Consider the following 23,108-nt stretch of genomic DNA (forward strand, 5'->3'; position numbering starts at 1 on the left):
ATCTCATTCTCCCCCCAATGAGAACGAGAATGAGAAGAAAAATAAAGACTATTAACACCAATACAATAACTAAGATAGCCTTTGTAAAACCCATCATATTCTCCATATCTTCCATCTTCATTATCATCTTTCGATTCTCATCTTGTACAATAAGCATATCTTCTTTTATATCAGCCAACTCTCGCCCAAGATTTCTTTGCCTCGGCCCGACTTCCACTGTCTCTGCACTTGCTGGAAACCTCGATGCCAGTATACACCATCCCAGGAATGAGCCACATACGTTGTTGCGACAAGCATAATACAAGCAGTTCTTGTTCCTTTCCGATTCAAAAATCCTCACAGCAGCCCTAATGCCACACTTGCAATTCTTATTCAGATATCTTCCCTCCCATCCGCCGCTGGTCGTGGGTGAGCAACTGGTGACCGACATCCTTCAATAATTTGCCTGTGCAGTAACTTTTTCTCATTCTTAAATAGCCCCTTCTTCTGTAATTGGAGGGAAAAAATATCATCCTTCCCGCTAGTTAAAGGGCAATCTTGGAATTTTCTATTTAATTTTCTGTTGACCAACTTATAAATTGAAGACTAACGGTGATTTCACCGAAAATCTAACGGGAGGGACTAAACGCATAATTATTTAAAATCACAGTGACTAAATTAAAGGTTTTTTAAAACAGAGGGACGAAAGGTTGTATTTTACTAAACCAGAGGGACTAAATTACAGTTTACCCTTAAAAAAAATAGAAAAGAATGGTAGAAAAAAAACTAAAATAAAATAATGACGATTACAAAATGACCCAATGAGTTTGTGTGGTAAAATGGTGGCTGGCCTTTACGGCAAATTGGAAAGTGAGAAACAACGTGCCCATTCCCAAATTAGTGCCCTTTTTGTTGGCACGTACTAATTCTGTTTTTCTTTTTTTTTACATTATTAAATTTTATAAATAAATTTTCCGCATTTAGCCGATTAACATTAACAAATAAATAAATAAATAATAAAATACCATCAGTTAAAATACACTCCCTTCCCACGATTAGCCTTCCTTTTCTTGCCTATGTCTCCAGTATCTACCAATGGACTTGGCGAGTGCCTCGTAGGCGGGTGATGGGTCATTCAACTCAATGAGCGAGCTTGTAGCACATGTGTGGCTTGAAATTTTAAAATTTATAAAATTAAATAAATTTGAATATTTTACATATAATAGTAATCGTATTTGAGTAATTCAAAGTACATTTTTACTAGTTTTGGACTGATACGAGTATTGAATACATTAAACGTATGTGAATTATCACATGTATTCTACTTGCTACTATAAATAACTAAAGAAAATTAATAAAAATTTCATATTACTCAAATTAGTAGAGTCATTAAGTGAAAAACTTACCACCAAAATATGCATATTTCACTTTGAATTAGAAATAAGCAATTTCTAATGTATAATCTTTGAACTCTTAAGCGTTAAATGTGTGTAAAGATGTTTTTATATTTAAATAATAATTTATAATTATCATAGAAATTATAATTAAAATTTTAACTGCATAGTAATAAAATGAGTTTTGTGCCAAAAATTATCACATTTCAGGAAGGAAGGGGCCACTGTAAACGTGGGTCCATCCGTCCGGCCTTGTGGATCGGCTGCCTGTACACCTTGGGTTCCAATCTCCCTTGCTCTCTGAGTCGGACCATAAGATTGGTTATCATCAGAACCCCACACTACGAAATTTGTCGAACTCATAATTCTTTTAAAAACAAGAATATCTGCTAAAATGTATTTTAAATCAGTGAGAGTAGATTGTAAATTTAGTGAATTAGCGATATTGTAAACAACGCCCTAGAGAAATTAATAAGATGAGATGCCGCAGCGGTTTGCTCAAGATGCTCTCTGCTTCTTTGTGCTCCTACTGAGTACGAAATCATCATCAGAATCTTCTTCAGAGCTTCCATCTCCAATCTTGCGCTTCTTTGGCTGCTGCTTTTCAACCTTTGTTTCTGTTGTCTTCTTTTTAACTGATGGTGCTGGGGTTGATGGTGTCTTTTTCTTAACAACGGTCGCAGATTGGGTCTTCTTTGTTGAGGCAACTGCTTTGATCGGGGAACTCAGTTTCAGTTGATTCTTCTTCTGTTTCTTCTCATAAACTTTCTTTGCCTCTTCTTTGGAGAGCAAACCGGATTCCATCATCCTGAAATTACATGCAGAGGACTTCACCATCAAAACGCATTACAGTAAAGATTGCAAGAGAATATGTAGCCACTGTAGAGGCAAAACATAGCAAGATGAACACATACGATCAATAATTATTTCAGTTGCTTCTAGGCTCTCAATGTTCTCACAAGATCACCATCAGTAAGACTTTTCAAAAAGTATACCCTATCAATGAAATCAGAAAAATGCCATTTAAGAGGAGCATCAAATAAATGATCACGTTAGCATTGGCAGAAGCAAAATTCCATCTGATGAATTTCAAGCAGGTTTTAAACTGCCTACACTGAATGAGTCCCAGAAAACTTGGACCAACAACCACCCCCCTCCCTCCCCCGCAACGCTTTTCCACAAGTGCCTTTCTTTGGTGGTTCAACATGGGACAGATATGCGATCAACAGTCCAGAAAATCCTAAATATAAGGTATGCTTCTTCTACCGTGAGTAAAATTTTTGCCTACATTCCAGATACAGGTGCAAAAAGAAACAAAAGGAGATGCGTGTTGTAAAGTTTAAGATTATCTTACCCATACATCAACAATTGAACATACTACAAAAAAGGTCCAACTTACTAGTGACCTACATCTCCCAAATACATTATTTTTCAGCAGAGAAACTAACCTTGCATTCTTAACACAAAGGTTGAGAAGGGAGTACTGGGTGACAAGATAATTGGCCACAAATTCATATTCTCCTAAATAAAGAGGTTCAATAACAAACTGCGTCCAAAATATACTACTTCAAATGCTCAAACAGCAAAGGAAATTCCATAAGAGACAACAAGAATGTCTACAACACCATAGTGCATACCAACACTGAGAGTAGGACAATATTTTTAGCCAAAGATGCAAACATGCAAGCAGTTATTGGCACACTATATGGCTCAAATTTGCAAGTTTCAAACACGAAGATTCCTCATCTCTCTACATCAACAACCAATTAAAGATGCGCCAAAACAAGGATGTGAAAACAGTAAGAGAACAGACAAAGATAAAAATAAAATAAAATAAAATAAAAAGGAAAAAGAAAAAAGCGCCCAATAAGACAGCAATCCACATCACCAAATTACATCTTAAGAGATATTCCCCATATGCATCAAGATGTGATTGGTAATTGAACTTACACATCCATACACATTAGCTTCAATTTTGTAAGCAGAGATATAACATTCGTGCTAAAATTCCATTTAAGAGAGTTTAGAGTATCTAATAGGCAGCCCTTGCCCTTCCATTCTTCCTATATGTGAAGTGAAACACTTGTGATTGTCATAGCATTCGCTCATGAAGAAAAGTGGCTCCATCTTTAACATTAAGAAGAAAACTTTATATAGTGAATTCCTAATCCCCAACATGATCATAATTCCTCTACAAAGATGGTTTGATTAGTAGTCTTAAAATCATTTTCTTTGTTCCCTATATTAGAATCATTCTCTGTTAACAAACAGTCAAGAGTTTCACTGACACCTGGAAGCCAAAATTCCATTTCATTCATGAAGTTGCAAGCATAAACATGAATCAAATCCTAGTTACAGTAAACATAAAGTGAAGAGTATCCCAAAAAGGTCTCCTTCAAGCATTCTTTTATTTTAATTTCTGAAAAGCAAAATTATAGTGGAAAGCAAAGAAATTAAACATGAAATAAGAGTACGACAAGGCTAAACAAACAAAATAACTAAGGCAAAACATGTCTCACCAGATTTGTGCCATTTCACTATTGGGAAGCTGCTGATAAAGCGACTCATAAAAAATCCTAAGTGGATCTCTCTGCAATCACATAATGCACCAAAAGCTCACTAAGAATATCAGATGAAGAAACACAATGACAAGATATATCTACAAACAAATACTACCTCCTCAGGAGGGTCTCGCTTCTGACCAGGCAATTCATAGACTTTCCTCTCCCTCTTTTTGCCATTTTGCTCTGTCACTGCAGATCCCTTCTTCTTCTCTTCCTCTTTCTTCTTCTTCTTCTTATTCAATTCCTTCAGTTCAAGTCAATCCATAAAACAAAATAAAACCACAGCCATCAATTAAAAAGGTAACCCTGTATTATTCATTATTCAACTACAAAAGAGGAGAGGGGGTGGGGGGTGGGAAGACCCTCAACTAAACTTGCAACCTAATTATTTAGCATAGTTGAGCTAAATTCCTCTGTTTGAGGAGTCACAGTTTCAAAGGACTTAAAATTTCAACTTTCTCATTCACCTTTTCCTCAGAAACATAACAAAAAACAGAAAATTACTAAAAAGTGATAAGAGAAGTATAAGACCTTCGGAGGAGAGTTCTTCTTGGAGATGGGTTTGTGATCATCATCATCATCTTCTTCCTTCTTGACTTTAGATGTCTTGGGGCGAGACCCTGAGGAGCTCTTGACCACAACGGATTTGTCAAAATCATCATCGTTGTCATCAACTTGGGGCTCCTCTTTCTTGACTTTGGAATCCTTGGGACGAGATTTGGTGGTTAAAGTACCAGCATTTGTAGGATTCTTCTTGCGGGCTTGAAGAATGGAACTCAAACTCTTCTCATCTGCTTCCGCTTTCTCTTCTTTCAACTTCACGGCCTTTGAGTCCTCAGACGGCATTCTCCTTTAGGAATTAGAATACAAGAAAATGATTAAAATCTAAGCGAGAACCTGATTTGTTTTTTTTTTTGGGCAAAGATAGAGATTAGAGAGCAATTCGAGTTTGTAAAACCCTTGCCACGGCGCTGGTTCTTCACTTCAAAAGAGAGGAAAAAAAAAAACGCTCCGTAGGGTTTCGAAATTGGAACGTTTCGCTATAATCTGTTAATACAATTCGCGCTTGGGGTGGGGTATGCCCCTGTAATCCAAAACGGTGCACTGCATTCACAAGGAAACGACTCCGTTTTCTCATATTTTTACACTGCAAGGCCAGCAAGAGATATGGAATGAAAAGGGGAGAATGAATATCCATTTTTCGCGCTTCTTTTAGGATTCGAAAGGGAGAATTGAGTGAACAATAATAGAAAAAAAGTTATTTTAATGATAAAGCTACAAATTATGTATTTTTATGTGTAAAAATACAATAGAAACAAATAGGTAAAATATTCATTTTTCACCTCACATTCTTTCTAAAGTTGAGAGAAAATATTGGAGCCCCAATAAAAAAATAAATTCTTCTAATATTTATTTCATTCTCTTACCATGGCTTTCAACTTTATTGAATAAAACTATGGATGGACAAATTCAAATCTGATTTGAAATACTTTGCCTTTTCTTCCAAAGATAATTGCATCTAGAAAAAATACCTGATTACAACATGAGCCTAAATAACAACAAAGAGTTAATTCTTAATATTTCATACCCAAACACATTAAACTGAGCTTACCCAAGCCATAACAGACTTAGTTTTGGCTGATTACAAATAATTAGAAAAATGATTTTTTTGTAAAAAAAAAAATTACACCATTATAAGTTTTTACCAATAATTTTAATTTTGTAATATTGAAATCACTAAATATTAAATGCACTTGGTATGTAATCATTATCCTCACAAAATATATCAAATATCTGCATCTTTTACCAAATTGCTAGTCTAGTCTAAAATTCAAAGGACCAAAGCTTTCTATGTATCCATTTTCAGATTTTAATAAAAACAAGGCATCTCCAGTTCCGAGGACATAACCCAGACTTTACGTGTAATACCCGGCTAGATTCAGACATCGGAATTCCTACCGTCCGGGGGAGTTCGAGGATGTCAGAGGTCTCTGGAAGGGTAAGAGAAAGTTTTCTAAAATATTTTCAAGTGTTTTAAAGGTTTAGCGTAGAAAAGGATTGAGTGTTGAAGAGATATGGCCAAGGAGGCATTTTGCCATGTTCGGCCCCCTAAGGTTAAGTTCGGCCGCCTAAAGTTCCCTAGTTTCGGCCCCCGAAGGTTATGTTCGGCCCCCGAAGGTTGCATAGTTTTGCATGCGATTCGGCAGCCGAACCTGAGGCGGTTGCTCATCTATAAGGGCACCGAGTGGCAGAAAAAGGAGGAGGTTTCTTCTCTCCTTCTGACCTAGGTGAGGTCTTGATCTCCTTAAAGTATTTTCATGGTTTTTCTTCAAATCTTTCACGGTTGTAATGAGTTTTACCCTTGTTTTGAAGAGTTGTGAGCTTTAAACAAGGTTTTGGAGAGATTTGATGTCAGCCCAGTAGGCTCAACGGTACACAGGAAAGGGTATCAGAGGGTTCTAACTCTTGTGAGCGCGTTTAGGAGTCAGATCAGGGAATCAGCCTCAGTGCCCGTTGCTAGCAAGTTCTAAATGTTTTTCCCAGACGAGCTGTCAGGTTTACCATCTGTCAGGGAGTCAGAGTGTGGAATAGAAGTGGTGTCTGGACGCGGAACCATTTCTTTCCTTCTACCCTACAGAATGGCACCTGCAGAGAGAGCCTAGTCAGCATAGGATAGAGAAGCTTGGTAGAGAAAGGTTATATCCGACCTCGTACCTCATCCTGGAATGTTCCAGTGTCAGTATGAGAAACGAAGGATGAAACCTTGAAATTTTGTAACGACTGTGAGTAGTTGCACAAAAGCACTACCAGGACAGGTGTTTCCATGTAAAATGGATGAGCTATAGGACCAGCTAGTAGAAGCTAGTGGTTTTCTAGAAGAGATCTGAGAGTTGGGAAGTATATGTCGAAAGGTAGAAAACTGACATCTTGATCATAGTGAAGAGTCTAAACCCACAATAAGGGGTAAACCTGCTCAGCGACTCTGAGTATACCAGACAGTATCTACTGGGTGAGGCAACTGCGATGTGAGCTGCCCTCAGTCAGAAGTCGCTTATCAGTTGAGCCTATAGAAACAGCTAAGCTAGAGAGCTAGCGAGCTCTCTAGAGATAGTCCAGTGTAGGTAAAAAGGGATCAAAAGAGAAGAAGCCAGTAGAGTAAAGAAGAAGAAAAGCGGGCAAGGATCAGAGTGCGCAGCAAAATCGTAGAATAGTTTAGAGAAACAGAGAAGCATGCCCGTTATCTACGAAATGTTGTAGATTTTCAGAGAACATGGCATAGAGGTCAAGTTCTGTAAGCTGAGTGCAATTTCAGGGCATGTCTGTTTCATTGTGATGTGTCACACTATAACATCGAAAGTAAGTAGAGAGATAGAACGTAATAGCCAAGTCATCTAGTATTTCCGTAGAGTTATAAAGCCGAGAAGCATCAAAGAGAAGGAAAGATCCGTAGTCAGATGAAAGATTCAAGTCAGTTGTTGTGTACTGACAGAAGTGATAAGTAAAGAGAAGTAAAGGTGAGTATAACCAGAAGAGTGTGAATAAGCTGAGAAAAGGCAAAGAAAAGAAAAGTTAGTAGTCATATGAAAGAGTCAGGTCGTTTGTGTACAAGCAAGAGTGGTAAACCCTCAGTGTAGACACAGCTTAAGCAGTGAAGGGTCAGCAAAGTCAGACAGTATAACCAACCCGGGAGTTTTACTCCAGGGGTATTTGTGTCTCTTCGTAGAGACCGATGGTAGGCTGTCTTCTTGTTTCCCTGTATGTTTATTGTTATTGTTTTAACATTCGAGGACGAATGTTTTTAAAGGAGGGAAGAATGTAATACCCGGCTAGATTCAGACATCGGAATTCCTACCGTCCGGGGGAGTTCGAGGATGTCAGAGGTCTCTGGAAGGGTAAGAGAAAGTTTTCTAAAATATTTTCAAGTGTTTTAAAGGTTTAGCGTAGAAAAGGATTGAGTGTTGAAGAGATATGGCCAAGGAGGCATTTTGCCATGTTCGGCCCCCTAAGGTTAAGTTCGGCCGCCTAAAGTTCCCTAGTTTCGGCCCCCGAAGGTTATGTTCGGCCCCCGAAGGTTGCATAGTTTTGCATGCGATTCGGCAGCCGAACCTGAGGCGGTTGCTCATCTATAAGGGCACCGAGTGGCAGAAAAAGGAGGAGGTTTCTTCTCTCCTTCTGACCTAGGTGAGGTCTTGATCTCCTTAAAGTATTTTCATGGTTTTTCTTCAAATCTTTCACGGTTGTAATGAGTTTTACCCTTGTTTTGAAGAGTTGTGAGCTTTAAACAAGGTTTTGGAGTTTGAAGCTTTTGAAGCTTGGTTTCTCCATATCTTTGAGTTTGGATCATCTCAGCCTTTGTTCTTCAAGAGGTAAGTGTTGATCCATGGTTCTTATGATGTTTTTATGAGTTTTGTAAAGGGAAAAGGGAGCTAGGCATGAGTTTGCATGAGATGTGCATCATAGGGTTTATGAATCCTTTATGTTTGCTGTGTGTCTTGTGAGCTTGTTTGTTGGAGTTTAAAGTTATGTGAAGCTCCCTTAGGCTTGTTGAAGTGTTTATGCATGTTTTAGAAGGGTTAAATGCATGTGTTGAGGTTTGAACAGGTGATGGAGGGACTGACAGGCGTCCTTGTGCACGAAACTGAGTTCTGGCTAAACTCAGGTTCGGCCCCCGAAAGTCCAAGTTAGGCCGCCGAACATGCCTGACTTTCGTCTCTGGAGGAGACATTCGGCCGCCGAAAGTGCTGCCGAAGGTGCCCTGTCCAGCCTTCCTTTGCTTGTTTTGCATGCATGTTTTGTGATGTTTTAGAGGGTTTTTGGAGAGATGTTCATAGTTATGTTAGAGTATGTTTGGTACCTCATTTGAGTCCTCCATTGTAGGATTGGACCCGAGGAACCAAGGTGTTTAGCAGTAGTAGCTGTTTCAGAGGTAGAGGTAGCCCAGAGGTAGCCAAGTAGAGGCTACAGGTGAGTGGAACTAACTGTACTATTTTACATTCAGAAATGACACGAATCTAGCATGATCCATGCATCATAAAATGCCATGTTATGTATTAGGTTGTATTGCATTAGATTCCACGAATATGCTGCATTGCATAAGCTGATATTTGTGTGGATGAATGTTGGATGATCCTTAGCCCTTGATAGAGCACAGATACAGAGTTGTGGCATGAGATAGCCATACCAGGTCGCCCCTGGTTAGTCCAGGTCGCTCCTGGTACTATGAGTGAGACAGCTGGGCTGTCAGATCAGAGCTCAGAGCAGTCCAGGTGAGGCCTAATCGCCCCTGGCACAGTTGGACATGTTATGATATGAGTTACTTCAGAGTAGTCCAGGTGAGGCCTCATCGCCCCTGGCACAGTTGGACATACTATTATGTATGTAGAGGGCTATGGTGACAAGTTCATCCTTGAGATGATATGTTTGTGATGTGATGCATTTCATGAGAGCATGTAATGAATGAACTGTTTTTATTGTTCCTCCTCACTGGGCTCTAGAGCTCATCCCACTCCCTTGACCCCAGTTTTGCAGGTTCTGAGAGAGCTAGGAGAAGTCAAAGTCAGCAAGAGTAGCAGTGGTTAAGCCTACAGAGTTTACAGGATTGTGAGTATTGTTTTATATTATGAATGGGATTTATCAGGTACACAGAGAGTATAGTTGGCTGACTACGGGTCCCGGCGGCCTTAAGCCGATCTGGATCCTAGTGCCAGTGATGGTTCGGACCGTTACTGAGGGGTACCGGTTTCCGGGTCGTTACATTACGACACCTCAACCATCAATTCCCCCATTTAAATCCATTTCTTGCAGGAAAAAGGCCTAGAGAAGAACCAAGCACGACAAGCTGTCTGAGAGAATGTAAGAGAGATATGGGTTGGTTTTGGGCTGAGGAAAGGTCTCCAAGATGGAAGCAAGGGTTGGTGTTGTCTTGTTTGCCGTTTTCTTTATAATTTCCTCCCGCTTTTCCTTTCATTTTAATTCAACTTCGAAGGCCTCATGTAGCATACGATGAATAGCTTCAATTCAAGTTGTTTCTTTTGTTCTTGCCTATATATGCTTTGATACTCCTTGCGCAGTAGCTTCTATCCAAGTGTGTGAGCTTCACTTGTCCTGCTACGGAAGCACAGTATGGCAGAATTCGTCCAAGCTGGGACTTGCCCTGGGGCGTAGTAGCGTTGTCGGTGGTGCATTTGGTCACTGTTTCTTACCGATCATCTTTTCAGTTGGGGCGACATCCGATAGCATGGATATCTGATTAATGATGAGTTCTTCATATTCTTATGTACAAAACCTTTTTTTTTTTTTTTTTGGGTATCAAACGAGTGTTAGCTATCGTCCTTTCTTGTAGGATTAAATTAGTTTTAATTCCTGATCACGCCTGGTGATCCTGTTAATTTCTGTACTCTGGCCTTAATGATCTGAAACTATCCTAAATATCTGGAACATTAGTCCTGATAATCCACAAAAGCCTCAAGATAAATTTCATATAAGATTAAATGAAAGAATACTTGCTACTGCTACAAGGCAAATTACACACTTTACAACAAATGCAGGAAACTGATAATACAGAGCTACTAGAGAAACTCAATAAACAATTACAATTAGAAGAGGCTACCCCTGTTTTAACGTGATTAAAAAGGGATGCAGTAGGGTAATGAGACTGGAGTAGATGAAGTCTTCAACTTGGGAAATTTGAAAGAAGAGGAGAATAATTTTGGAGTCTCTAGAATGGTAACAGTTTCATCATCCCCTTTTCTCTTCAAGCTTCTGCTACCCTAATCACAAGAAAGAGGCAAAGTACAGTAAGCATCCAGATCAAGGGATAATATACACGTATTAAAGTTCTTGAAATTCATGCATATATACCTTGGACAAATCAAAATGACAATATACACGTATCAAACTCTTAGATATTTCAAATTTAGCAATCTTCCCCCTTTTTTATGCTTTGATGGCCCAGATTATAATACAACGAAATTAAAACACTAATCCTCACTATTTCAGCCATGCAAATTTAGTGAAATTTAAACCTTCATATTTTTAATTATCAAGTACCTTCACAGCACCGTTCAAGGAATGAACAGCTTTTTCAGAAGATTCTTTCTTCACAACAATACTACTTCCTTTCCTGCCACTGCTTTTGACTCTCTGACTGGAAGCTTTCGATCCTGTGCTGCCATTTTTTGGTGCAGGTGTAACTAAGGCACTTGTGGACTTTCTCAACGATTCCAACTCATGGGAAAGTAGCGGAATTTCTTCCTTCAATTTATTTCTTTCTTCCTCCACCTCAGCCAATTTAACTTTCAATTTTTCAATCATTTCATCCTTCTCACTGTTAGAAGAGTGAAGCAGCTCCACACTGTCAAGAACTTTTGCAATCTTCTCATTTGCCTTGTCAATCTCAGCTTGCTTACTCTTCAATTTATCATTGAGATTGGTCTCTAAAACATTATACTGATGCCATACAAAGCTTTTCTCTTTCAATAATGCAGATATCTCAGAATGCTTTTCAGAAGCAAGCTTCTCATATTCAAAGTTTATCCTTTTTACTTCATCATGCAACCTTTTAGAACCAGCAGATTTTAAATCATCATGCCTATCTCCTTGTTTTCCATAGTCAGTTTCCTTGGAATTTTTCTGAGAAGTTAGAAAAATGAAAATCTCATAATTACTTCTAGAAAAAAAAAAAATGAATGCCACAAAATGTAACGAAAGGTACTTCGAGGATACGAGAGAGGTAGTCAAAACATGCTCTGAAATCAGCCAATTCATCCTCTGTTTGCTCTGCAATTTTGGAAAAGTGAAGCATTGCAGAATGTCAACAACTAATTCAATATCACATATCCTTCCCACATTCAAGGCCAGTCCAAAACCCCCCTTTTTTTGTGTGCTGCTTCTCAGCCCTCTTTTTTACTGAATCAACGTAAAAATTGCCTTTTTTTTTTGGAAAACATTGCCTAGCGTTTAATGCATGATAAAACATGGAAAAGACAAACTCAAAACTCCCAAATCACGTAAAGTCACTAAGACACACACACACACACTCTCTGAGTTTGATTAACACCATCAAATAAACATCCGATATTAAGTATTTATTTGGGGGAAAACGCTGACCTAATTTCAATTTATAAAGAGAAGCCTCTTTGTGCTTGAGTCCAATCATCAAATCAGATTTCGCAGCCTCAAGCAAGCAAGTCATGTCTTTCTCTACCAAAGCCTCCTTCATCTATAAAAATAAATAATAAATAAAAACATAAAACGACATATCCCTCAAAAATCCCAAATACAAATACTAAAACCAAAACCCTAATTTAGAAAGCAACAAAAATTTTCATGAAAAAATTGAGCTTACCTGAGTGATATAATCTTCGAAGAGACGAATTTCGGAGAGAAATTGCTCATTTTGTAACTTGATGCGATCTTCAAGGAATTTTCTTTCTCGAACGAGAGTTTTAAGCTGTTCTTGCTGGTCCTTGAGCAATTTTATCAAGCTGTCAAATAAGTTATCAACTTGAGAGCGTTTTGTAGTAACCATTAGAACCTTATCAAAAAAAGAAAGCAGATGAAGAAGAAAAAAGGTGTGGAGATCGGAGACTAGGGCTTTCAGCGTGCAGAGCGAGATATGACCGTTGTAAGTGGTGACCGGCAGGGTAGTGGGGTTTCAAACGGTCGATTTTGCGCGTACTTGAAAATAAAAATCATTTGAAACAACAAAAGCTGGGCTGCCTCATGAGACTCCTTTCTTTGCAATAAAGTTTTGGGCTTAAGTCACTCAATGGGCTTTCTCCAAAAGAATAATAGAGTTAGTACTTGATTTTCACAAATTAAAATATCAGTAAAACAGTTAAACTCTTATTTATAGTTGTCAATTTATTCTATTCTTTGATATTTTATTTATTACATAAAATTTTACATCATAATTAATAAATAAAAAAACACTTAAATTATAACAAGGCATTAAATTAGCTAAAATAATATTTATTTTTAAAATCATTTTAGCAGCAATAATTATGTCCTTATTTATCTACTACTGTAAATATAAAATAATTAAAAGAAAAAGAAGATTTGATTGAAAGCGGATAATACTGCAAAATTCAAAGTGGGCTAAGGGCACAGTCCTACACAAACAATGGTGGTTGAACAGCCTTAACCATTTATGAGACAGCCCAACTCCTCCCAACTACACGTGTTCCTAACATTGCTTTATCGGAGAACCAAAAAATTACAAAGTCTTGTAATCTTCAAGTTCCCATCTTTCTGCCGTGTACCTCCTCCGTAACGGATCTAAATACGAGATAATCAAGACTCGAGGTCCTTCGATTCTCCCCAACTCGCCTCACCAGAGTATTCCCGTCACTGGATTCTGCAAGTCGGTGCTCTCCTACTAGATAGAGATAAGTGCTCATAAGATGAAGGCGACGAAGAGGCCGATCCACGCAGTGGCTACATGGGTCCAGAGGCAACCGCCCAAGATCAAGGCTTTTTTAGCTATTATTTCTGGGATGGCAGCTTTGGTTTTTCTTCGTATGGTGGTTCATGATCACGACAACCTATTCGTTGCTGCTGAGGCTGTTCATGCCATTGGAATCTCTGTCCTAATCTACAAGCTCATGAAGGAGAGGACTTGTGCTGGTAATATAAGCTAATTCTTGGGTTTAATTAATAGGTTTTTGTTTTTCTAGGTGTTATGCAGTACCAGAAAATTTTAGCTCATGTTTTTGTTACTGTATTGGACCTATGTTATTGAAGTCATGTTTTCGCCATCATAAGTAGAATATAGGATTACTCTTCCTGTTGTGAAAATTTTAGGCAATTCTAGATGATCATCAAAGCTTTTGAAGAGATGACCTAAACACTACAAATGTCTAGCTTTCACCTAGTTTTGAACAGCTAAGAGACAAAAAATAATCTTTTGCTTCTATTATTGGGGCAGAGTTTCGTGCTTTTCTGGCTTTTTGTGGTACCAATATGGTAATAGAACATCGGTGGCTCTTACAAAATAAGGCAAGACCAGTTTCATATATCCTCTAATAGACAAATTGCTTACCATTTGTCCCCTGGTTGTGATCACTCTCATTTTGGAGCCTGTAATTTATATAAATTCTTAATGGAGAATTTGTAAAAGAATAATAATTTGGTACTTTGGTTGCCGACCAAAAGGTTTGTTTATTGGGAACTTTGAAGCCTTTCATTTTTAACGCACGCACCATCAGCTTGTGCCCTAGTTGTGGTGATAAATCTTGCTATTGATTTAACTTCCACTTTAGTTAGTTCTATATGGTTTTACAAATTTGAGTTCTTTGCAGGACTTTCACTGAAATCACAGGAGCTGACAGCTATATTTTTAGCTGTTAGACTATATTGCAGCTTGGTCATGGAATATGACATACACACGTTACTTGATTCAGCTACATTGCTGACCACACTATGGGTGATTTATATGATTCGCTTCAAATTGAGGTCCAGTTACATGGATGACAAAGACAACTTTGCAATTTACTATGTGGTGAGTCTTTTTTTACACTAATATCTTTATCATCTTTATCTTTGTTTGACTGAACTATTATTGAAAATTTCTAAGCGCATTCTCTCCTGAAGCTGCCAATACTCTTATCCATTTTGGTTTTGTTTCTCAAAACATTAATTCGTGATGTTGTTTTGGACGTGTGTGCCCCTTGTCTGAGGGATGATGGGCTTGGGTATTCTTGTATCCAGTTGAGCAGTGACACTGTTTTATTGTTTCAGAGAGATGCTGAAATAAGGGGAATATTTTCTTTTAATCTCCTTGCACAGAGTTATTCACGTTCATTTCCCTGCAGCCAGGATGCATTTCATTTCATTTAATCAGTGATGGTTCAGAATTATTTTAATTGATTTTTTTGGGTCGTTTTATGACTCCAGGAGGCATAACAACTACACATTAGAGCTCAAACAAGTGATAGGATCTCTTCTCCTTTGTTTTTTTTTCTTGGGAATTTCATGGGATGTGGATTCTGATTGCATTTTTTGAAGCTGCTTTGTTGGCATAAGTACCAACAGTTTTGATTGTCTGTTTCTCTCAGAACATCAATGGTCATGATCTTGGAGAACCTTTTCAGTTTTTATGTGGCATTTTGTGTTTACCTTTGTTTTGAGTAGAAAGAAAAAATGGTTATTTTGCATCAGCGTTTAGCATGTAAATGAATTTTGATGTTCTTGTTGGCTTCTATCAATTAATGGCAGCCTGTAGGCTGGAAATACCTAACTTTTACATCACCCGTAAGGTTTTGTGAATGAATTGTGCTTCCGTTCCCTCTAATTAGTCTTAGCCAATACTATATTGAAAGGGATCTGATAATGTATCTATATCAATGGTAGGGCCAGCTTGCTATATGAATTATTGGTTTGATTTTGGATGCAACTCAATTTGATTTTGGCATTACTACCAATATGAATTCTTGGTCTGATTTTGGAATTACCATCAATTTGGAGGATTTCTACTTAGGCTTGTGAATTTAAAACTGCAAAAAACAGTGATGACTATTGTTAATATAATTTCTATTTCAATATCTTGTTTTTCCCTATCTTTATCTTCCTGAGTCTTTTCTTTTTCTTTTTTGGTAATCTTGATGCAGTTGATACCTTGTGTTGTGCTCTCTTTGCTTATTCATCCAACAACACAGCATCATTTAATAAACAGGATTTGCTGGTCTTTCTGTGTTTTTCTTGAAGCTGTTTCAGTATTGCCTCAGCTTCGGGTTATGCAGAACACAAAGGTATGTTGAGGTGTGGAATGTGGATGCCTTTTGCCTTCTCCTTTTCTTTTTTTTTTCACTGGGTGATGGTGCATTACCGCTTTCCAGATCACAAATTGCAAAAGTTACATTGATGGTTATGCAAATTTTCTGTGCAACTAATGTTCCTTTGAACCTTTATTTATTTATAGATGGAGTTTTTATTCGCAGATGGCCTACTTCTGCTCATCTTCCTTTTGTTTGATTTCAGATTGTTGAACCTTTCACAGCACATTATGTATTTGCACTTGGAATTGCACGGTTCTTGAGTTGTGCGCATTGGGTGCTCCAGGTTTGATAATGCATCTTCCAACTCCTTGAACTCTCGTAGATGCCTGTGAATGTGTTTTCTGTGGTTTGTCAACTTTGGCAGTGAAATCTTCCTTCGTCAGGGGTCTAGTTGATGCACACATTAGTCTTCTACTTGTCTGTGAAACACGGAGATGTGTATGCTCACGTGTTGTTTAAGCTGATTCACTGTCAATGCGTGTTTCTTTGTTCATGCAGGTATTGGATACTCGAGGACGCCTTTTGACGGCACTGGGCTATGGATTGTGGCCTCCTATGGTCCTCCTTTCAGAAATTGTGCAGACTTTCATTCTCGCGGATTTTTGTTACTACTATGTGAAGAGGTGGGTTAACAGCCATTAATATTCCGAGATGATTTCTTTGATTCTCTTAACATGTAATTGTGTTTTTGCAGTCTCGTTGGTGGACAGCTTGTTCTTCGTCTCCCCTCAGGAGTAGTGTAAGGCAATTGAATAGGCAAAAGTTCATTCAGAAATGGCTTCACAGAGGGCAGTGCAGCACAGCTCAGCTGCTTCTATGGGGGGGGGGGGGGGGGGGCAGCACTTGGGATAAGCTTGTATACACATTCTAATTTGCAGCCAATTAGGATTTATCTTTGTAGGTGGACTGTAGAGTTGGCGATACATTGGATTTTTGGTTTCTCATAATATAATAATTTAATAGAATTATTAGATTGCATATATTTTTTAGACTTGCGGGTCTAGTCCACTTGCAAGGCCACCTTGACTGGGTAATTATTGGTCGAGTTAAATCCAGTTTTAATCTAATTATTTCTTTTAATTATTTCTTTTGAAAAAAATATATTAAAAATCACAGTGATTAAATTGAAACGGAATCAAAATGAACATGGACCGAAAGTGGGAGAAATTCTGCAATCTAATTCCGATTACTCCAACCCCATCTCTAATGTAAAGGAAAAGATATCATGAATCAACTCCCTTCTACAGATGTTAGAAGCAAATTAATTTGATCAGTGGCCAGATGCTTTAAGCAGCCGCGAAAATGACCAAAGCAGTGATCCGAAGGACAACATCATTGAATTCAATAAGTTTCTTCATTCTGACAACCTAAATGTATCTTAATAAGCGTATCTCTATACTTAAAAGCAACATTAAACACCCTCCACTAAGTTTCTTTCCATTGCTTTCCCAGCTAGACAAGAAAAGGAAGGAAAATGATTTACATCTAAAATATATTTTTATGTATTTTTATTTAATTTACAAAATTTCACCTACTTTCAATGAATTCTTGTATAGACTCTCTATAAATACTATCCTTTTTACCGCAGTACGTACACCAATTCACAAAATTAAAAAGAGAGAGAGAGAGGAATTAGGCTATCAAGCAATGGGCGTCCTGAAGACTTTACTCCTCGTAATTGTTCCTCTAGCATTTATCTGCTATCTTGTTCAATCTGATCAAATGGTAAATTAACCAACCGTTCATTCTTAACTATTCTTTATTCTGTTTCTTGCTAACAAGGCAACAGCCATATCTTGATTTTGCATCGGCAATGTTTCAGGTCATCGAAGAAGTGGTGGATGCTTCGTTGCCACAACAAATAGGTATATTCTTCTTCAATGGTCTATGCATGTGTATATTATACATATTTATTAGTTTTGTTTTGTGGGGTTAATTAGATTGCGATGGAGCTTGTGCTGCGAGGTGCCAATTGTCATCGAGGCCACACCTGTGCAAGAGAGCATGTGGGACGTGCTGTGCCCGTTGCAACTGCGTTCCTCCTGGAACTTCCGGCAACTATGATGCATGTCCCTGCTACGCCAATATGACAACCCACGGTGGCCGGCACAAGTGTCCCTGACTCACTGCCACTGCTTTTGCTCCTCTTCTCTCCTCTCTCTATATAATCTATCAAATGGATTAGACATTGTGAAATGAATGATACATGAGTGATAATTTATGGTCATCTTTAAATTCCCTGTAAAATAATTTGTACAAGGCAACAACTAATAAGACCAAAAGAACAACTAAAACGGTGTCATTTTGAAAGCAATTCCCTACATTTAAATAAAAATTGGTGGCTTTTGGCACACGCCATGTGCACAGTCTACACAGCTCATGGTCTAGCTCATTAAGACCTGGTAGTTATAATTAAGGCACGAGGAAGGTAAATATTAAATGCTTTGTAATTAATGAGGCCAACAGTCGAATTCTTAGTAATATTTTTTTAATGTATTTTAAACAAACAATAATTACAATTTTCGTTCATGTATATTTTTTTAAATTATCTATTATTTTAAGAATTTCAACATAATATTAATTTTATCTTTATATAGTTTTAAATTATTCAATATTACTGTATGAAAAAAAATTCATTATATAAATAATATTTTAAATAAATTATTTTAAAATTAATATTATCAATTTTTTTATTAGTTGAAGTAGCATAATAATAACTATATTAATATTAAGCGCAACTGTGTCATTAGCACTAGTGCAAGATGTCTGAATCCTGAAAAATTAACCCAAGTCACGCGCGATGCATGAGTAGATTGCATTTAGCGATAAGTCACAGCGAAATAAATCATCGCGTCTCCTAATAATTAATCCTTAATTTAAAGTAATAATAATAATCACCATAATCTATCCAATTAATCGAAAATTTCTATAAATTGATTTCATTTTAACTCATATTTTATTAAAAATATATTATAAAATTGAAAGAAAATTGTTTTGTTGATACAGGAACCAATTTTTTTTTTTAAATTATTTTCTCGTGACCGCTGAATTTCACTACCTCGGTTGCTCACGATAACAGCTCATGACTTGAAGGTTTTTAAGTTTTCCGCGTGAGCCAGATTCGGCTTGTTCAATCTTAAGACCGGGCCCCATTTAAATTTCTCAATCAAACTGACCCTGCCTTTTCCGACCCAATGATCAGACCTCCTCTAAACTCAGCCTTAATCTTCTCTTTCAGCCCAGTCCAGAAGAAAGAATGTGGGCAGCCCATCCGTCTAGTGAGTCTCCCAGTATGCGTGCCAGAGGAGAATTAAATGGTCGTTATGCATAGGATAGAGATCTGATACTCTCGTACGTCCGTATCAGTATGACAGAGACAGGTGACCCAATGAAAATAAGGTCGTTACACGTCACTAGCAGGCAAAGAAAAAAAATAAAAGGGGAAGAACACCCTCCTCTCAGACTAAACTTACAGAACCATTTGTAAATCCTATATTTTCTGAATCTCAGATTATCACTCTTGAATAATTGAGTTATTAATTATTTGAATTATTATAATTTTATAATAATATTTTATTTTTGCTATATTTAATGTTTTATAAGCATTATGGTGTATGTAAAAAAATTATTACTTCAAATAAAATTACATCATTTGATTTTCTTATTAAAGTAATTAAATGGTTGCATTTAATTCAAAATAAAATTTTTAAAAAGTGAGGTGATTAATATTAATATTTACAAAAGAATAAGGCTACCCACCCTTAAAAACCGTGTTTTTATTTTATTTTATTTTATATTTGTTAATGTTTCTCTTAATCTCTTCTATCTTTTTCAAATTTAATATTTTCTATATGATCATCGATAATTGTTCTCACAAGTAATTATCCTCTCCATCCCTTTTTTTTTGTGTATTTTTTCTTTTTTTTTTTCCTCTGTGATAATTTTAGATATAAGAAAATGTTAAGTGGATGTACTTATATCTATTATTTAATATGTTTGATTTTTTTTTATCTTTATTTTGTAGAATTGGTTATCCTAGTTGAATTTTTAATTTTTTTAGTATTTAAATGTGCTATTTCATATTTTTATTATTTTGATAGTAATGCAGTTCGAAATATAGGTATATTTTCTAATATAAAATTAAAAATTTAAAGATTATCAGATTAAATTCATAAATCGATCCTACTAAAACAATCATAAATCTCCATCATATATATAATGTGCGTTCTGCTTATTGATCAAGTTAAATACTTGTCAATAAGGTTCAATTTTTCAAAAAAAAAATAATAAATAATTTTCATATAATTAATTTAAACTGAAATTATTTATATAAAAAATAAAAAAATTTATTATTTAATTTCTGAATATTGTTGTTATTAACAAATTATCATGTATTTTTAGAAACCATTCTTATCTTCTTTCTATTTTCATAGCAACATTATTAGACAGTTTGGTTTAACATTTATGGGGAATGTGAGAAGTGTTAGGGGTTGGTTTAACATTTATGGGGAATGTGAGAAGTGTTAGGGGAAGGGATAGGATTGTGCCTTTAAAAGGGAGTCACACACGTAGGGTGCAGGGTTTGGAGAGCTTAGGAAACCATGATGCATGACTCTCAACACCTGCACCATATATGCCTGCACCTGGATTTAGTGAGCATTTATGTAACGATCCGGAAACCGGACCGCTACCGGCGCTAGGATTCAGATCAACTTAAGGTCGCCGGAACCCATAGCAAGCCTACTATGCATCCTGTGTACCTGATAAAATCTCATACATGATCATACATTTTCATAAAAATTTTAAAAATTTCATATACCAAACTCGACCTGTGCATTTATCATAGACTGTATACATAAAATCCCACACTAGAGCCCTCATCAAATGTTCTAGTATGGTCAACATCACATACATCAAGCTTGGTACAACATAACTCATCATAACAACCTTTCTATAATAATCATATTCACAGGGATTTACAAAAAAACATAAGATAGGGCAAAGCACAAATCTAATCCATTACATAATACATGTCCACTACTATACTATTACATAACTTATACCAGCCTCTAGTCGACTTCCCAAGCTATTCTTGACCCTGCAAACCTGAGGTTAGGGGAAATGGATAAGCTATAAGAGCCTAGTGAGCAGAACTATAAAAAAACAGTTTAATAAACATATGCTCATATGAAATGCGTCACATCACAAACAATACACATCAAGGATGGACTTGTCACCAGTAACCCTCTACATATTCCAAATAATGTCTGGCTGTAATACCCGGCTAGAATCCGGCATCGGGATTCCTGCCTTCCGGCGGAATCTAGGGTGTTGGATCTCTCTAGAAGGGGTAAAAATGTGTTTTCTAAAATGTTTTCACGTGATTTCATGGTTTTAAATGAAAAAGAATTGAGTTTTGAAAAGGAAAAGACCAAGGAGGCGTTTGCCAGGTTCGGCCACCGAAAGTGAAGTTCGGCCGCCGAACATGGAAAGGTTTCGGAAGTGCTTTTGGCCTCCGAAAGTCTTGTTTAAACGAGCCAAGGTTCGGCCGCCGAAAGTCAAGTTCGGCCGCCGAACATGCATGAGTTTAGGGGGCACGTTAGGCTGCCGAAGGTCTTCGACCAGGCCACCTATAAAGGGCCCTCAGATCGGAAATGGGTGAGTTTTCTCCCCATTCTCGAGCTCAGGTGAGTTTATGCCTTCCTTTGGTCGTTTTCGTGTTTTCTCTACCCATCTCTCAAGTTTTTCATGATTTTTACCCTTGTGTTTGAAGATTTAAAGCTTAAAAGGAGTTTTGGGAGCTTGGAGCTTTTGGAGCTTGGATTCTCCACTCCTCCGAGTTAAGGGTCACACCACCCTCGATCTTCAAGAGGTAAGTGTAGATCCTTGCTTCCCTAGTGTTTTCATGAAGTTTTAAGTAAGTTCTATGAAGTTTTTGATGGTTGAGTATGGGTAGATATGCATGTTTAGGTTTATGTGGGTTTTATACCCAATGTATGTTATGTGATGTTTGTGTTGAGGAGTTTATGTTAGTTTATGCTCCTTTATACTTGTGGGAGTGAGTATGCATGATTGGGAGAGAGTATGTAAGGATTTGGGGTGTTTTGAGTTTGGTTTTTGGCTTGGCAGAATCGGACCTGTCGTCCAGAGGGGACCAGGTTCGGCCGCCGAAAGGAGTTTCGGCCGCCGAACCTGTATGGGAGGCAGCCTTTCGGCTGCCGAACGTGCCCCCGAAGGAGGGACTTTCGTTTCTGTCCAGGGGTTTCGGCCGCCGAACCTGCCGCCGAACTTACCCGAGTTTCGTCTCTGGAAGGGACTTTCGGCCGCCGAAGGTGCCGCCGAAAGTGCCCTGTCCAGCCGTTTCTTGGGTGTTTTCTATGTATGTTTAAGTGATGTTTAGAGGGGTTTTAGGGGGTATGCTTATGAGTTGTTAGAGTGTGTTTGGCACCTCATTCGAGTCCACCTATGTAGGACCGGACCCGAGGGACCGAGGAGGCCATCAGTGGTAGCTGTTGCCGAGTCAGTCAGCGTCGGCTACAGAGGTGAGTAGAACTAAACTTAATCTTTTATGCACAAAATCTAATGCCTAAAGCATGTTCATGCATCATGATTATGTATAGTAGGTTGATTGCACTAGTTCACGAATATGTTGCATTGCATTATTTCATGTTGATGCTGAGGTAGGGTGGACCGAGGCGACTTCAATAGCCCATATCTGTCACGAGTCTTGTCTTTGTCCTTTGAGAGCCGGACAAGTACATGTAGGAAAGTCCATGTGAGCTCTCTGTGGACCAGACACCATGTCATGTATGTTACAGGCCTTTGTGAGCTCCTATGGGGGAGCCGGGCACCGACAGAGGGATTTTTGATGTCATGTCCATCCTCTGAGAGGAAAGATGCATGCGAAAAGACAGACTCTCAGAAACCAGGGTCCGTGGGGAATAAATCTTGCATAAGCCCCGAGACGGACAAGATTATGTGATTTCTCTGTGTTATGACGCATTTCATGAAAGCATGTAATTAATGAACTGTTTTCTCTGTTTCTACTCACTGGGCTTTTTAGCTCACCCCTCTCCCCTAACCCCAGTGTTGCAGGTTTAAGTCAGAGCTCAGAAGTCAGCAGGGTAAAGATTAAGAGACGTGTGTTTTATGTAATAGTTCATGTTTATGTATCAGTTTAGTAGTTTTAGAAGTGGACATGTAATATACGTTGATGTAATGTAATTTGAGATAATGTATGTAATGTTAAGTAAAGTTGTGTCTATGGATTAGTTGTGCTTGGCCCTATAGAATGGTTAGTCCCTGTTAATGCATGGTTATGTTTATGTTATATGTTGAGTTGAGAACCAAACTTGAGGCATGTAATGTTACCCCATTGGAGTATATGATGAGGA

The 23,108-nt window shown here is 37.7% G+C and overlaps 4 protein-coding genes across 5 annotated transcripts; 2 read left to right on the top strand and 2 right to left on the bottom strand.

The window, feature by feature from the left end:
* Positions 1-1,722: 1,722 nt before the first annotated feature.
* Positions 1,723-4,936, bottom strand: LOC110606013 (protein PXR1). The gene is made up of 4 exons (XM_021744725.2): positions 4,469-4,936; positions 4,050-4,181; positions 3,893-3,963; positions 1,723-2,181 (listed from the first exon to the last, which is right to left on the bottom strand). Exons 1-4 carry the CDS (start codon positions 4,781-4,783, stop codon positions 1,872-1,874), a joined length of 828 nt encoding a protein of 275 aa, XP_021600417.2. The 5' UTR covers positions 4,784-4,936; the 3' UTR covers positions 1,723-1,871.
* Positions 4,937-10,424: 5,488 nt separating this feature from the next.
* LOC110606014 (epidermal growth factor receptor substrate 15 homolog) lies at positions 10,425-12,605 on the bottom strand. The gene is made up of 5 exons (XM_021744726.2): positions 12,285-12,605; positions 12,047-12,158; positions 11,652-11,716; positions 10,988-11,569; positions 10,425-10,707 (listed from the first exon to the last, which is right to left on the bottom strand). The coding sequence occupies exons 1-5, from the start codon at positions 12,465-12,467 to the stop codon at positions 10,564-10,566; spliced, it is 1,086 nt and encodes a 361-aa protein (XP_021600418.2). The 5' UTR covers positions 12,468-12,605; the 3' UTR covers positions 10,425-10,563.
* A 473-nt stretch (positions 12,606-13,078) lies between these two features.
* On the top strand, positions 13,079-16,694 carry LOC110606015 (ER lumen protein-retaining receptor erd-2.2). The gene is made up of 6 exons (XM_021744727.2): positions 13,079-13,564; positions 14,239-14,438; positions 15,547-15,687; positions 15,917-15,997; positions 16,213-16,337; positions 16,409-16,694. Exons 1-6 carry the CDS (start codon positions 13,342-13,344, stop codon positions 16,455-16,457), a joined length of 819 nt encoding a protein of 272 aa, XP_021600419.1. The 5' UTR covers positions 13,079-13,341; the 3' UTR covers positions 16,458-16,694.
* A 592-nt stretch (positions 16,695-17,286) lies between these two features.
* Positions 17,287-18,083, top strand: LOC110606017 (gibberellin-regulated protein 11). 2 transcript variants are annotated; one of them, XM_021744729.2, is made up of 3 exons: positions 17,287-17,439; positions 17,537-17,579; positions 17,655-18,083. In XM_021744729.2, exons 1-3 carry the CDS (start codon positions 17,362-17,364, stop codon positions 17,834-17,836), a joined length of 303 nt encoding a protein of 100 aa, XP_021600421.1. In that variant the 5' UTR covers positions 17,287-17,361; the 3' UTR covers positions 17,837-18,083. The 2 variants fall into 2 exon arrangements, with proteins under 2 accessions (XP_021600421.1, XP_021600420.1); XM_021744728.2 differs by having other exon boundaries at positions 17,300-17,439; positions 17,504-17,579.
* Positions 18,084-23,108: the final 5,025 nt, after the last annotated feature.

Source organism: Manihot esculenta, chromosome 18 (genome assembly GCF_001659605.2).
Source record: "Manihot esculenta cultivar AM560-2 chromosome 18, M.esculenta_v8, whole genome shotgun sequence".
In the NCBI taxonomy this organism is placed as follows: domain Eukaryota; kingdom Viridiplantae; phylum Streptophyta; class Magnoliopsida; order Malpighiales; family Euphorbiaceae; genus Manihot; species Manihot esculenta.